This window comes from Hyperoodon ampullatus, assembly GCF_949752795.1.
Source record: "Hyperoodon ampullatus genome assembly, chromosome: X".
Taxonomy (NCBI): Eukaryota; Metazoa; Chordata; class Mammalia; order Artiodactyla; family Ziphiidae; genus Hyperoodon; species Hyperoodon ampullatus.
Window position 1 is genome coordinate 59,494,426 of NC_136913.1, and position 13,462 is coordinate 59,507,887.

At 46.8% G+C, this 13,462-nt stretch overlaps 1 protein-coding gene across 1 annotated transcript; it reads left to right on the forward strand.

The window, feature by feature from the left end:
- Window positions 1-3,406: 3,406 nt before the first annotated feature.
- LOC307069692 (OTU domain-containing protein 6A-like) lies at window positions 3,407-4,279 on the forward strand (the record flags this gene model as incomplete). The annotated part of the gene is made up of 1 exon (XM_079728045.1): window positions 3,407-4,279. The coding sequence occupies one exon, from the start codon at window positions 3,407-3,409 to the stop codon at window positions 4,277-4,279; it is 873 nt and encodes a 290-aa protein (XP_079584171.1).
- Window positions 4,280-13,462: the final 9,183 nt, after the last annotated feature.

Here is a 13,462-nt window from a genome sequence, read left to right on the forward strand (position 1 = left end):
GTGTTTCTTTAAATCCACTTGAGTTTGCTTGAACAGGCTCTTTGCTTTGGCCAAGGAGGAGGCAGGCCCTAGGGGCAGATGCATGTGTGTTCCAGCGCAGGAATTTCTCCTCTCCAGGCCTGCCCTCCACCTTTACAAGGCGATTTCAGGCTTGCAGAGCTCATGAAGAGTCTCTCGCTCACACATGGGCATTGTCAGAGGGCATGTACAAGGCCTCTTTGAATCTCATAGATGAATTTACAACCGTTTCATGAGGGATTCCTCCCGATGGCCCCAGAAACTATGTTGGGACTGTTCTGCCTGACTTACAGCCAAGAGTCATGTCAAGGCTGCGTGTGGCAGCAGCACAGTGCGGTGGGAAAAGTGACACAGACGAGTCAGCCGTGGAATTCTGCAGTGTGACCATCAGCCCAACACTCCCCCTCTCTGGCCCTTCCTTCCTTCATTGCTAAGATGAGGGGATCATTAATTCCATTAAAAGCAGTATAATTGTTTCCTGAAATCGGACCCACAATGGATTTTGAGTTTTGCATCATTTGCAAAGCAGTTTCTGTTTCTTTCTTCTGCTTCTACTGATGCAGAGACCTGAGGCCCACTACAATGCCTTGTCTAAAAGCAGAACCACTAAACCTTGGTGACACAAAGAAATTGCCGCAGAAACTTTGAAATTTAAGAACTTTCTGTTTTGCTTTGTTGTTTGTTGTTTTGACTTTTTACTTTGAGCCAGGTCAAATTTTTAGCCTTGATGTATTTCCCTCACTGACCTTTGAAGAGAGAAGGGAGGTCCCCAGAGGCCAAGGTGGGGAGGGCGATAGGCAGACAGGATGGCAGGGAGCACCGCTTAGAGTTCTGTTAACGAACAAAATTCACCTGAGTGAATTTGAAGATCAATTGGCTTTATTCAGCAATTCACAAATCGGACAGCATCCCATCTAGCAAGCAGAGAGCAGCTCCAAGGAACTGTACAAAATGGAAGGTTTTGAAAGGCAGAGAAGGGGTGGGACAAAGAAGTCATCAACAAAATAAGGGGTTATTTCAGACAAAGGTCACCTTCCTTTTGGGGAAGGCAGGGGTCTATGTGGCAGACTACCTCACTAGTGCTGGCCAGGAAATTCCAGACTGACTGGTTAAAGTCACTTTCATGGGATGGGCTAAAACTGCAATTTGGTTACGTATTAAGTCTTGGTTTACTGATGTGGGGCATAGCACACGTGACTTCATTTTGGGCCTGTTGTTTCTTTGTTTAACAGTTCTATTTGAGTAGAATAGGCATGGCAAGAATAAACACAAAATGTTAACAGAGGGCTTCCCCGGTGGCGCAGTGGTTGAGAGTCTGCCTGCCGATGCAGGGGACACGGGTTCGTGCCCCGGTCCGAGAAGATCCCACATGCCGCGGAGCGGCTGGGCCCGCGAGCCATGGCCGCTGAGCCTGCGCGTCCAGAGCCTGTGCTCCGCAACGGGAGAGGCCACAGCGGTGAGAGGCCCGTGTACCGCAAAAAAAAAAAAAAAAAAAATGTTAACAGGGGTTTTCTCCCAGGAGAATTATGGAATTTAATTTCTCCAGATTATTGACAGTGAGCATATATTACAGTTTTATTTTATATTGTATTTCAATAAAAATCAATCAGTGTAAAGATTCCTAGATACTGTGAGACTCATTAAAATCATTTTGTAGTATTTTTTTCTGCAAACAAAAGACCTTTTTTAATTAAGAAAAACATCATTTAAAATTGCAAATGCTTTTCTTTTTTTAATGAAAAAACAATTAGCCATGACTTTTTTCCAGTGAATAAAAATTTCCCTAACAGGCTTGCTCTAAATGTTAAATTTAAAAAATTTCAGTATTGTAGTGCTACCTCCATACACAATAGCTAGCATGATTAAAAGTTAAAAGCTTTCTTGAAACACAGAAAATCATTATAATGAATAATGCAAGTTAAAAAATTTTTAATTCAGTGTTTTCCTCAAAGTAGCTTCATATTTTAAGTACTCATTAGAAAAACGAAGCTGCAAAGTAATTTGTAAAATGAGACCACTACACATCTATCAGAATGACTAAAAATAAAAAATTATGACACCACCAAATGCTGGTGAGGATGCAGAGAAACCTGATTCCGCATACACTGCTGGTGAGAACGCACAATGGTACAACCACTCTGGAAAATAGCTTCTTCACAAACTAAACATACACTTATAATATGACCCAGAAATTGCACTCCTGGGCATTTTTTTCCCAGAGAAATGAAGCCTTGTGCTCACACAAAAAACCTGTATATGGATGTTTATAGCAGGGGTTGTAACAACCCCAAACTGGAAACAGCCCGGATGTCCTTCAACAGGTGAATGGTTAAGTGAACTACAGTACATCCATATCATGGAATCCTAGTTAGCAATAAAAACGACTGAAGTTTTGATATATGTAAAAACTTGGACCAATGTCCACTTTCCTCATTTGTAACAGGGAGGAGGTTGTCATAACAGCCTTCCTGTTTGGGAATTCAAGATACAGATGAGCAGAGTGGGGCAGGATGAGAGCATGTTTGAAAGAGCTTAGGGATTTTATTTTATTTTTTAGAACTTTTAGAGATTCAAAATAATCAGAAGGAAGTGGCTTGATGAAGGCCAACTGTCATGCTTCATGGGAGCCCATTTTGGAAGCTGGGAACCCAGGAGAAGGGGAGTTTAGGGTAGGTGCATTCTGTTGGCACAAGACGAAGTCTGCTCAGCTGTAGTGAACTTTAAGGTTGTTGCTTTCTCACACTGAGATGGGACAGGGTGGATTTGAGGCCTAAACTGAAAGGATTCTGTGTTCCCAGGAACATAAGGAAATATCTTGTTCTGATACACAAAATTAAGGGTTCATCAGTCAAGGCAACTAAAGAACTGGAGAGAGCCACATTGCCTCCTGAACACTGGGAGCAATGGGAAGTCCGGTGTCAGAGCACATTCATCTGGTGTAACAGTATTTGTCACGTGATTCTCAAGCACGACCAGTGTCTGCACTGTGTTCAGGCTAGGAAGTGAAGTACGCAGTTCAGAGCCCACGAAAATCTCCACAAGCTCAGTTGCTGCACGTAATGCACAAAGGCGGGATTTTACATCCGGGACAGGAACCCCGCTAAAACCGGAAGCACCCCTTGCTACGGGGTCTGATGGGGGCATATGTAGTGTCTCCCAACAGCCAATCCTAGTGCCAGGAGTGTTTAGGAGGCGTAGCCGTGGAGAGACAGTGGCCAATGGCAGAGAGGGCCGTTAATAGAGTGAGGGCAACCGCGGGTGAGGGGAAGAGAGTACAGCCGCCACGGGAGGCTGAGGAGCTCTAGCCAGTTGGGTGGTTAGACTGTTGACGCGAACTGTAGCGGTACTTCAGCCACCAAACTTCGATTCTCGCCTGCCCTTAAACATCATGGGAGATTCACAGAGTGAGCATCAGCGGATGTTACGACGCCACAAGCGCGAGAAGGCAGAGCTGCAGGCCCACATTCAGAGCATGAAGAGCTCGGTCCCCAAGAGCGACGAGAAGAGAAGAAAGCAGTTGCTCCTCGATATGGCCCGCCTCGAGGCCGAGATGGAGCAGAAGCACCAGCAGGAGCTGCAGAAGTTCCAGGAGAGTTTCCCTGATAACAGCAACGTCGATTCAGTCACTGAAGATCTGGGCAAGCTGGATCTCGAGGACAAGGCTCCTCACCTCTCGAGGGCACGGAGAAGGCGCGAAAGAAAGGTGGCCCTCGAGAGAGAAAGGCAGGAGAGGATGGCCAAGGCTGAGATGGAGCATCTGGCCAGCTTCCGCCATGACGAGGAAATGAAGCTCGACGCCATCCTGTGGGCCAGGAATCTGGAGATGAAGGATATCCCGGCCGGCGGCCACTGCATGTACCGCGCCATCCAAGACCAGCTGGTGTCCTCCGTGACCGTGGAGAGCCTGTGGAGGCGCACCGCCGAGTACATGTGGAAGCATGTCGAGGACTTCCTGCCCTTCTGCAGCGACCCCGTAACGGGCGACGCCTGCAGCCGCGACGACTTCTTGAGCTACTGCGACGACATCGTGTTCAGCGCGTCGTGTGGAGGCCAGCTCGAGCTGAGGGCCCTGTCGCACGTCCTGCAGACCCCCATCGAGGTGATCCAGGCCAACTCGCCCGCCGTCGTCTTCGGAGAGGAGTACACCAAGAAGCCGCTCACCCTGGTCTACAGGAGCTACTCCATGTACGGGGAGCACTACAACTCGGTGAAGCCGCTCGACGCCGGCTCCGTCAGGTGCCCCGCCTGCCGTCTCTTGTAGGCCCGCTGCCGCCATCACCGTGGCGGCTGCCGTTGGAGCCGAAGCTGCCGCCGCCGCGTCTCCTCAGCAGGCTCCGCTTTTTTCCTTCGGTTTTCTCAGGGTTTTGTTGATTCATTTTACTCAGAGTTCACCCCCTCTCTCCACCCCCGCCCCCCCTTCTTCCTCCCTCGCTCTTCTATCCTCCTCGACCGTCCCTGGGTTGCTTCTTTCACGGGGTTAGGGGGACCGGAGGCCGGTGACCAGGAAGACATCTGCACCGTCCTACCCTATTGGAGTGACTATGCCAAGTTCCCACCTTTCTTGCTCCGCGGCATGTGGGGTGGGGTCTTCCCCGACCGGGGCTCGAACCCGTGTCCCCAGGATTCTTAACCACTGAGCCACCAGGGAAGCCCTAGTATTTTGTTTTGTTTTTTCATAAAACCTTGTATGGTTGCAAATTAAGTACAGTTGTTTAGATGTTTTCGGAATTCTAAATAACGTTTGTTAACTTTAGAAGTTAAATGTAAGCGTTAAATGTAGAAAGTAGATTTACCTAAACTGATAGGCTAGATAAGGCTTGCTCTAAGATGTGAAAGATCTCAATTGAATTTCCTTTATTAAATATAAGAAAGGACATGACTTTATTCAAGTAGTTGATTCATTTCATTATATCTGCAATTGATGTGAAGTAAGAAGAGACAAACTGATAGGTAGTTTAACTTACTGTGAGGGGTGACGTCAACTAGTAAGTTTCCTTTATTCTCAGACGTAAAAGGGTATAACTTTGTTGAAGCACTTGGTCCACTTTGTTCTATCTACAACTGGTATGAGTGTGAAAGATCTGAACTTAGTCGTTTTCCTTAATTCTTAGAGATAAAAAGTATTTAAAGAGAGATTTTAAAAAGTATTAAAGTAGTTGATTCATTTTGTTATATCTGCAACTGCTATGAAGCACAAAAAAAATGAGCAATATACTTTTGCTGATATTTGAGACTTGTTGATATCTTGAATTTGCCCAAAAAAAGTAAAAGTGAAATGATTTGCAGTAAACAATTAAAAAAATTTAACCTTTAGGTCCTGTATTTCAGTGAGATTACTTAAATTCATTTAAAAATTCTTCGTACCCACCAAATGTTCTAAACTAAAACATACGAAGGGGAAAAGGCGAACAGTAGTTTGTTTAAAGAATAAAAGCAGTTTAAAAAAATACCTGGTTTTCTATTTTTGTATAGCTGACTGAGTTCATATAGAGTTTGTATCCCAGGATCGACTTCAGCAAAGGAATCCTGGAGGGTTAGGGAGCAGGAGTGAAGGGGGAGGACAGAGTGACAGATGAGGCTTTTGGAAGGAGGAATGGGCCTGCAGTCCTGATGGTGGTCTGGAGTGGAATATCTCCCAGGGAAGGATATAGGGAGAAATAAGATAGTTGAAGCTATCCTGAGTTGATGTTTCACTCAGTGAACACATCATGAAATGGCTCCAGTTAAGGATGTTCTCATTGCTATGCATGACAAAGGATTCTCACTTTCAAAAACTTGCCAGTCCAGGGCTAGTTGCAGGAGGGAAAGAAGTGCCACTGTTTTTTTCTTTTTTTTTTTTTTGAAGGCAGGGTGTGTGTTGGGGGGAATCTCTTTTCAAAATACAAATATAGAAATCCTGCCAGATAGCTCACTGTGTAAATGTGTGCATCAGATACATTTTCAGATAGCCAGCTGGCTGAGAAGAGGAAGTCCCTGAGAAGACTAGGTATTTGGCCGCATTGTGAGAAGAGCGCCTTTTATAGGGATGAGAATGCTGGCTGGGGAAGGAAGAATAGGCCAGGAAGGGAGGCATAATCTATAGAAGGGGGCCTGGCTGGGAAAAAGGGTGAAAACTGGGGAAGGGGTCAGTCTAGGAGGATGAATGGGCCGTGGCAGGGGAAAGGGGACGAGGCAGAAGAAGGGGAGACGGCTAGGTAAGGACACCTGTGTGGACTGGGGCACAGGGTGAAGAAGGAGGCCAGGCTAGGAAGGGGATAATGGAGTGGGGGCTGCTTAGGGAAGGAGGACTCGGCTGGTCAAGGGAAAGAGGCTTAGTTGAGTTAGGAGGCAAAGGATGAGAGAGGAATCCTTGAGTGTTAAAGGGGAAAAGTCCTGGGGAATGGCACCTGACCAGGGAAAGAGATCTGGCTGGGAAAGTAGGCTTAAGCTGGGGAAGAGGGTGAGGCTGGGGAAGGGGCCTGGATGTGGGAAGGGGCCTGTCTTGGAAAAGGAGCACAGACTTGATAGGGTGGCACAAGCTGAGGATGGGAGACTGGCTGGGCTGGGGGAGATTGGGGGGTGAAAATATCCTGGCAGGGAAAGGTGGCCTGCCTGGGGAGGGGCTCTGGCAGGGGAATGGGGCCTGGGAAGGAGGCACAGGCAAGGAAAGGAAGCTGGTGTCGGGAGAGGTTCGAATGCTGAGACCGACATAGGCTGGGCATGGGATAATAGGTGTGTTGATGGACCTGGCTGGAAGAGGGGGATTAGCAAGTGGGGAGGGCCTGCTAGGGCAGGGATCCTGCCTGGGAAGGAAGGCGTGTGTCCTGGCTGAGGGAGGGCACATGGTTGAGGAAAGGGACCTAGCTGGGGGCACAGGCTAGGGATGGGGAGAAGGTCTGGCTGAGGAGGGGGAATAAGCTAGGGAAGGGGTTTGGTTGAGGAAGGGGTATACCGGTTGAGGAAAGGTACCTTACTGGGAAGGAGGCCCGCCTAGGGAAATGAGCTTAGACTGGGGGAGAGGCTGTTAGGTCCCTGGGTGAAGAGAGCCTGGCTGTGGGGAGGAGTCTGGCTGGGAAAGACTTCCCAGCTGGGGGCATGTGTGTGTGAAGGGGTCCCGGCAGGGAAATGTCACATGGTTGGGGAGGGGACTTTACTGGTGATGGAGAGCTGAGAGAGGAGGATGCTTGGCCAGGGAAGGAGGCCTTTTTTTTTTTTTTTTCTGGGGGTGGCAGAAGTGTGTTTGTTCTGGGTCCACCCACCGAGCCAATTAGGGTGCTGGGGACGCGAAGCGGATGTAAAGGGTGGGCCGAGACCGTCCCGGGGACGGCCTAGGCCTCCACGGCCCGGCCGTTGATGACGCGGATGTGGCGGATGATGTCGTGGATGACTTCTGACGTGGTGCCCTGGCCCCCGATGTCTGGGGTGTGCATATTTTCATTGTCCATGGATGCCAAGACGGCCTTGCGGATGGAGGTGGCGTAGGAGTGGAGCTTGAGGTGGTCGAGCATCATGCGACTTGGCACTGGCTATGAAAGGCCAGTGAAGGGGGAACTCCTTGGCAAAGTGGTCCAGCTGAAAAGGGAAAAGGCTGGGCACAAGCACCTGGCTATGAGAAGGAGGCCCTTTCTGGAGAAGGGGGTCCCGTGAGGGCAAGGGGACAAAGGGTTGAAAAGGGGCTTTGCCTGGGGAAGGGTAGCCTGGCTAAGGAGGCTGTCAACAGGGTCTCAGGTCGGGGAACAGGCCCTGGCTGGGTGAGGGGCCTGCGAGCAGAAGGGTCCTGCATGGGGAATAACACAGGCTGGGGTTGAGGCCTGCCTGGGGAGGGGAGGCTGGCAGCATAGGACGGTAAAGAGGCTGGGCTGTGGCCCAGGGTGGGAAAACTTCAGGCAAGTGGCTAGAGGCTGGAGAGTTGGACACAGGCTGGTAAGATGGCTGGTTTAGAAAGGGGGCCAATCCAAAGAAGGAGGCATAGGCTGAGGAAGAGGCTCTGGCTGGGGAAAGGGGCCTGGCCGGGCAAGGGGACATAGGCTGGGGAAGGAAAAGCAAGTTGGGTCAGGGAGCCTGGGCACGGGCTGGCGGGGGTGGGTGGGTAAGAAGCTGGGGCAGGGGCCGGGGCAGGGGCCTGGGTAGGGTTGCTGCAAAAGAGGAGACTGGCTGGGAACGTGACTCCGCTGGGGTGAGGGTCTAGGTGGGTATAGGGGAAGCCTGCCTAGGAGGGGAAGGGAACCAGGCTAGGGAGGTAGCCTTGGCCAGGGAAGGGGGCATAGGTAGCTGGGGAGGCAGGTCTAAACGGACAAAGAGAGCCCGGCTGAGAAGAGGGCCTGGCTGGCTTGGAAGCACAGGCAGGTTAAGGGCTTCTGATGGGGGATGGGCTTATCTGCTGGGGCAGGGTGCATAATGTGGGGAAATGGGACTACCTGGGGAAGGGGGCCTGGTTCCAAGGGGGTATAGACTGAGGAGCAGGGTTAGGGAAGTGAGGAAGAGGGAATAATAGGCTGGTGACAAGGACCAGGGGCCTGCTTGGTATAGGGTATGAATTGGTATAAGGTGAAAAAGGGATTCCTGGCTTTTGCATGGGGAAGGGCTAGGGAGTGGCACCTGGCTAGGGGAGGAGGCACTCGCTAGGGAAGTTATCTGCACATAAAGTTGGGAGGCGCTGGATGCAGAGGGGCCACTGTTGTGAAGGCAGGGTGCACTGGCCAAGGAAGGGGGCATGGCCGCGGAAGAGGGCATAGGTTGGTGAAGAGGGCACTGCCTGGATAATGTGGGCCTTGCTGGGAGTGGGGGGAGGGCCTGGTGCTGCCCACGGAATTCTGCCCAGCAGAAGGCAGCAAACAAACCAGCAGAGTCCCATTTTACAGGCTTCTTTCTCCCTAAATACAAGAGAAATCACTATTCTGTCTAGGGAACCCTTAAGATCTCACTGGGCCTGTCCCAACTTCCTCCACTGGGTTTGCCTTCAGCTGGAAGGATGGGGAAGAGTAAACCCAGGCCAGATTCCAACCAGGCCCAGAGCACAAGCCAAGAAGGGGCCTTCGCTGTGGGATCTGGCAGGACATGAGGGATTTGCGGTCTGTTCCATTTTGTAACAGTGACCACAGTCACTGAGGACAGTTGACTGTTCTGGGCAATTGTGTGTGCATAAGCCATGGGGTACTGTTCCCAAAGGGGTTCAATTCCAGAAGCAACTTTCATTCATTTACTTACCATTCTTCATTTACTCCTCATGATCATGCACTTTTGCCTTAGCAGCCAAAGACAAGGACACCTATCTGGATTTGAAGCCCCGCTCATATACCCACTTCCTAGCTTTGTGACTTGGATTAAGTCATCTAATCTTTCTGGGCTTCGGTTACCTCATCAGTAACATGGGACAGTTATTGCCCGTCTTAGAGGTATCTCTTGGGATGTTAGGTACATTAAATGAAAATATGTATAAAATGTGCAATAAATGTATCATTACCTAGGGGCCTAAGACTATAACACTATCAGCTGTGGCAGCAACCACCCCTTCATTCTGTCTACAGTAATTTTGGAGCCACTTGGCCTCTTCCCACAGGTCCTACAGTGGAAGCCAAAACTTCTTGGGCTGCAGCGTGAAAGCAAATCCCACTGGGGCTTAGCAGAGTGTCCTCTTGGGGACGGGGGGGCCTGTGTGCGGGGACTCCTCAGGCCAGTCAGTATCTTCCTTCCTTCCACCCTTTTTCTACACACACACATACACATGCGTATTTTAAAAAAACCAAATTGGTATCATTCTATTTGAACTACTTTTTTTTTTTAACTTAACAATACATTATAAGCATTTCCTTCTCTCCTTAGTCTTCAATACGATGATTTTAATGCCTGCATTCTAGCCTGTGAATGTGCCACAATTTATTTGTCCTATTCTATTGCTGGACATTTAGATTGCTTTCAATTTCTCACTGCTACAAATATGCGACTGTAATATCCTTGTAGCTGAGTCTTTGTCTATATTTCTGATTATTCCCCTTTGATAAGATTTCTAGAAGTGATCTAGGTCCAAAGGAGAGGCTTTCAATGCATACTGGTAAATTGCCCTCCAGAAGGAGTGAGCCAATGTACACTCTCAGGGTGTGAGAGTGTTATTTTCCCATATAGTTGCAAACACTGAAAATTATCATCTTTGCTCATTTGTTAGGTGAAAAATGCTGTATTAGTTGACCCTCTGTTGATTACTAGTAAGGTAGAATATTCCTCTAAGTATTTGTTAGCATGTCTATTTCATTCATGCTGGAACAAATAATTCTTAATTTATTGCCTGTTCCTGACATTTGCTTAATTTTTTATGGGTAAGTTTGTCTTCTTCTTACGGATTTGTAATAGGTCCTTCCACTTTTCATTCGGATATTTTTTAAAACTAGTTTTTCCCATACATTATTAGGCTCTCAGTGTTGTTTCTGACTTTTTGCGTGTGCTCAAGTTTAAAATTGTAAGGGAGTCTATCTATCGATCTTTTTCTTTATGGTTTCTGTCTTGGTATCTTGCTTAGAAAGGGCTTCCCCATCCCGAGGTTGCATCAATATTCGTATATACTTTCAAGTTTCTTATGCTTTCTCTTTATATTTAACACTATTTAACATATCCACCTGGAAATTACTTGGGTGGAGGACAAGGACATAAACTGATTTTCTCCAATTATGGTAATTAACCAGTTAGCCGAACACCACTTACTGAATAATCCACCATTTCACCACTGATTTCAAGTGCCACCTTCCACATATATGACATTCTTATGAGAGGGTAAATCTCGTTTCAGCCAGTCCCACAGAATAACTGCATTCCAGTGACCTCCATGTGAAACTGCCAGCTGTCCATTCATCCATTCACTCCATATTTACTGAAGAGAATGGTGATAAACAGTAGAGGTAGAGAGATAAAGATCCAGTCCCAGCGCTCACCATCTAGTAGAGATGGCAGATCGGAAAATAGACAGAAATAAACAGAAGGCAGCATGACCAGTGCTGTGATGAAAGGAAGCACAGAGGAAGGACACTTCATCAGACCTGGGGTGGCAGGGAGGCTTAGGAGGAGCTCGCAGAGAACACAGCCAGAGCAAAGGCAGGAGTGAAAGAACAGGGTGTCGGGACTTCCCTGGTGGCCCAGAGGTTGGGAGTTTTCCTTCCAATGCAGGGGGTGAGGGTTCGATCCCTGGTCGGGAAGCTGGGATCCCACGTGCCTTGAGGCCAACAAACCAAAACACAAAACGGAAGCAGTGTTGTAACAAATTCAATAAAGACTTTAAAAAAAAATGGTCCACATTTAAAAAAAAAAAAAGAACATGGTGTGTCCGTGTTCAGTGGAGCTGGAGGGTAGAGGTGACAGGTGAGGGAGCTGTGGGAAAGAAGCTGCAGAGGGAGGCTGGCATGGTCTCCCAGCTTTAGTAACCATCGGTTTTACTCATAATATTACAAATTAAATAAATACACATTGAATGAGATACCATTTTTCATCAGTCAGATTAGCAAAGAAGTCAAGTTTGATAATATGCTGTGTTGATGGGAGAATGCAGAAACAGGCATTCTCAAACATACTGTTTCCCTTGTACATGACTAAAGAATATATTTTAAATGATACTATGGGTTGCTTTTGAGGAGGGGAACCAAGTTGCTGGGGGAAAAGGATGGGACGGAGCTTTGCACTGTGTAATCTCTTAAACGGCTGATATTTTGAACTATATGAGTTAATAAATAAATCTAAGCCTAACTAACTCACTAAATAAAACGCACATAGCTTTTGAACTGGCAGTCTATATCCAGGGATCTATACTACAGGTATACGTATTATACGGCAGTATATTTCAAGGCTATTCATTAGAGTGTTGTTTGTGCAAGTAAAACTCTAGATACAACCTAAATATCCTCAGTGAGGACTAGCTGAGTAAATTTTGCATCATCCATATGAATTGTTTCCTCTAGGGAGAGGGAAAGAAATGGGTGGGTGGGAGCAGGAAGGTGTTGAGCTTTTTCCTTTTAAACTATGTCCTTCGATAGAGTTGGATTTTTTTATTGCAAGGCTATATATCACCTCATTCTCTCTCCTGCCAGCCCCTGGCAACCAACATTCTACTCTCTGTCTCTCAATTTGACTACTCTATGTACCTCATATAAGTGGAATCATACAATATTTGTCCTTTTGTGACTGGCTTATTTCACATAGCATAATGTCTTCAAGCTTCATCCACGTTGTAGCAGGTGTCAGAATTTCCTTTTTAAAGCTGAATAATAGTCCATCGTGTGTATATACCACATTTTGTTTATCCATTATATCATTGAATTCTTAAGTAGAAATTTGTATCTATGTATCATCTAAAAACTAGAAAAAATGATTTCAAAACACTATTTCCTTCCTTCCTCTTCCTCTGGGATAATTTAAATATCATAGGAATTATCTGCTCCTTGAAAGTTTGAAATAGTCCATACACTTGTGAAATTGCGCCGGGGCCTTTTTTTGAAGTGAGACTCTTTGACAGTCAGGTAGAGTCCTTGGAAGAAAAGCTATGCTGTGTAAAACAACCATAATTTATCTAAAATAGATAGGGACAAAAATTAGACAACAAAGTCAGGAGGTAAAGAGTAAATGTGAAATTTTTCTTATCTCTCAGAGGGTGAATCAAAGATACCATTTCAGTTTTGAAGTTGAAAAATTGAGAATTGTAGGCTTAAGCGTGGGGCTTACCGTCATAAAAATAACCACCAGTAGAACTAAAAGCGAATTGCCTATGCTCCCATTTAGAAGATTTAAAAAAAAAGAATAAAGGAAAGAGAAAACCTAGCCCTTGGAGCAACAGATAGAAAACAAAGGAAAGAGAAATAGTGAACTGGCCTTTTGTCATGGGGTCGCGGAGGGCGAGGGAGGAGCCAGGTAGCTTGTGCCTTTTTTTCCTGGCGTCTTCATTTTTACTTTGGTTTAAATTATTTTGCATATGGAGATACCAAGGTTGTGCTCTGCGTCTGTGGCCTGTTCCTACTTGGAAAAAGAAGACATCTTCTTATCTCATTTTGATTCTGTTTTATTTCGGTGGGTATCTCCCAGGGGGATTATGCATATGCTCATTAACTCAGCCATCAAGTCCCAACTTGACTTTGAATAGGAAAAATGTGCCCCTTAAATATGTTTACTGCTCCTGAATTAATCTTGCCAAAACACTTTGTTAACCATTGACCTAGATGATCTCTGTAGGCCCTTCCAGCTCCCTCTGTGCCTGTTTTGGTTTCTCTGTCTCTCTATCTCTCTGTCTCTGTCTCTGTCTCTCTCCTTTACACACACACACACACACACACACACACACACACACACAGAAATCTAGGACCTGTCTCTGAACATTGTGTATGACCCCACAACACTACGTGGCAGAAACAATAGGGAAGCAGTCTTGGTTTGGCGTAAGAAAGAAATGTTTTGATAATCAGAGCTATTCAAAGATATGAAAAACCATCTCACA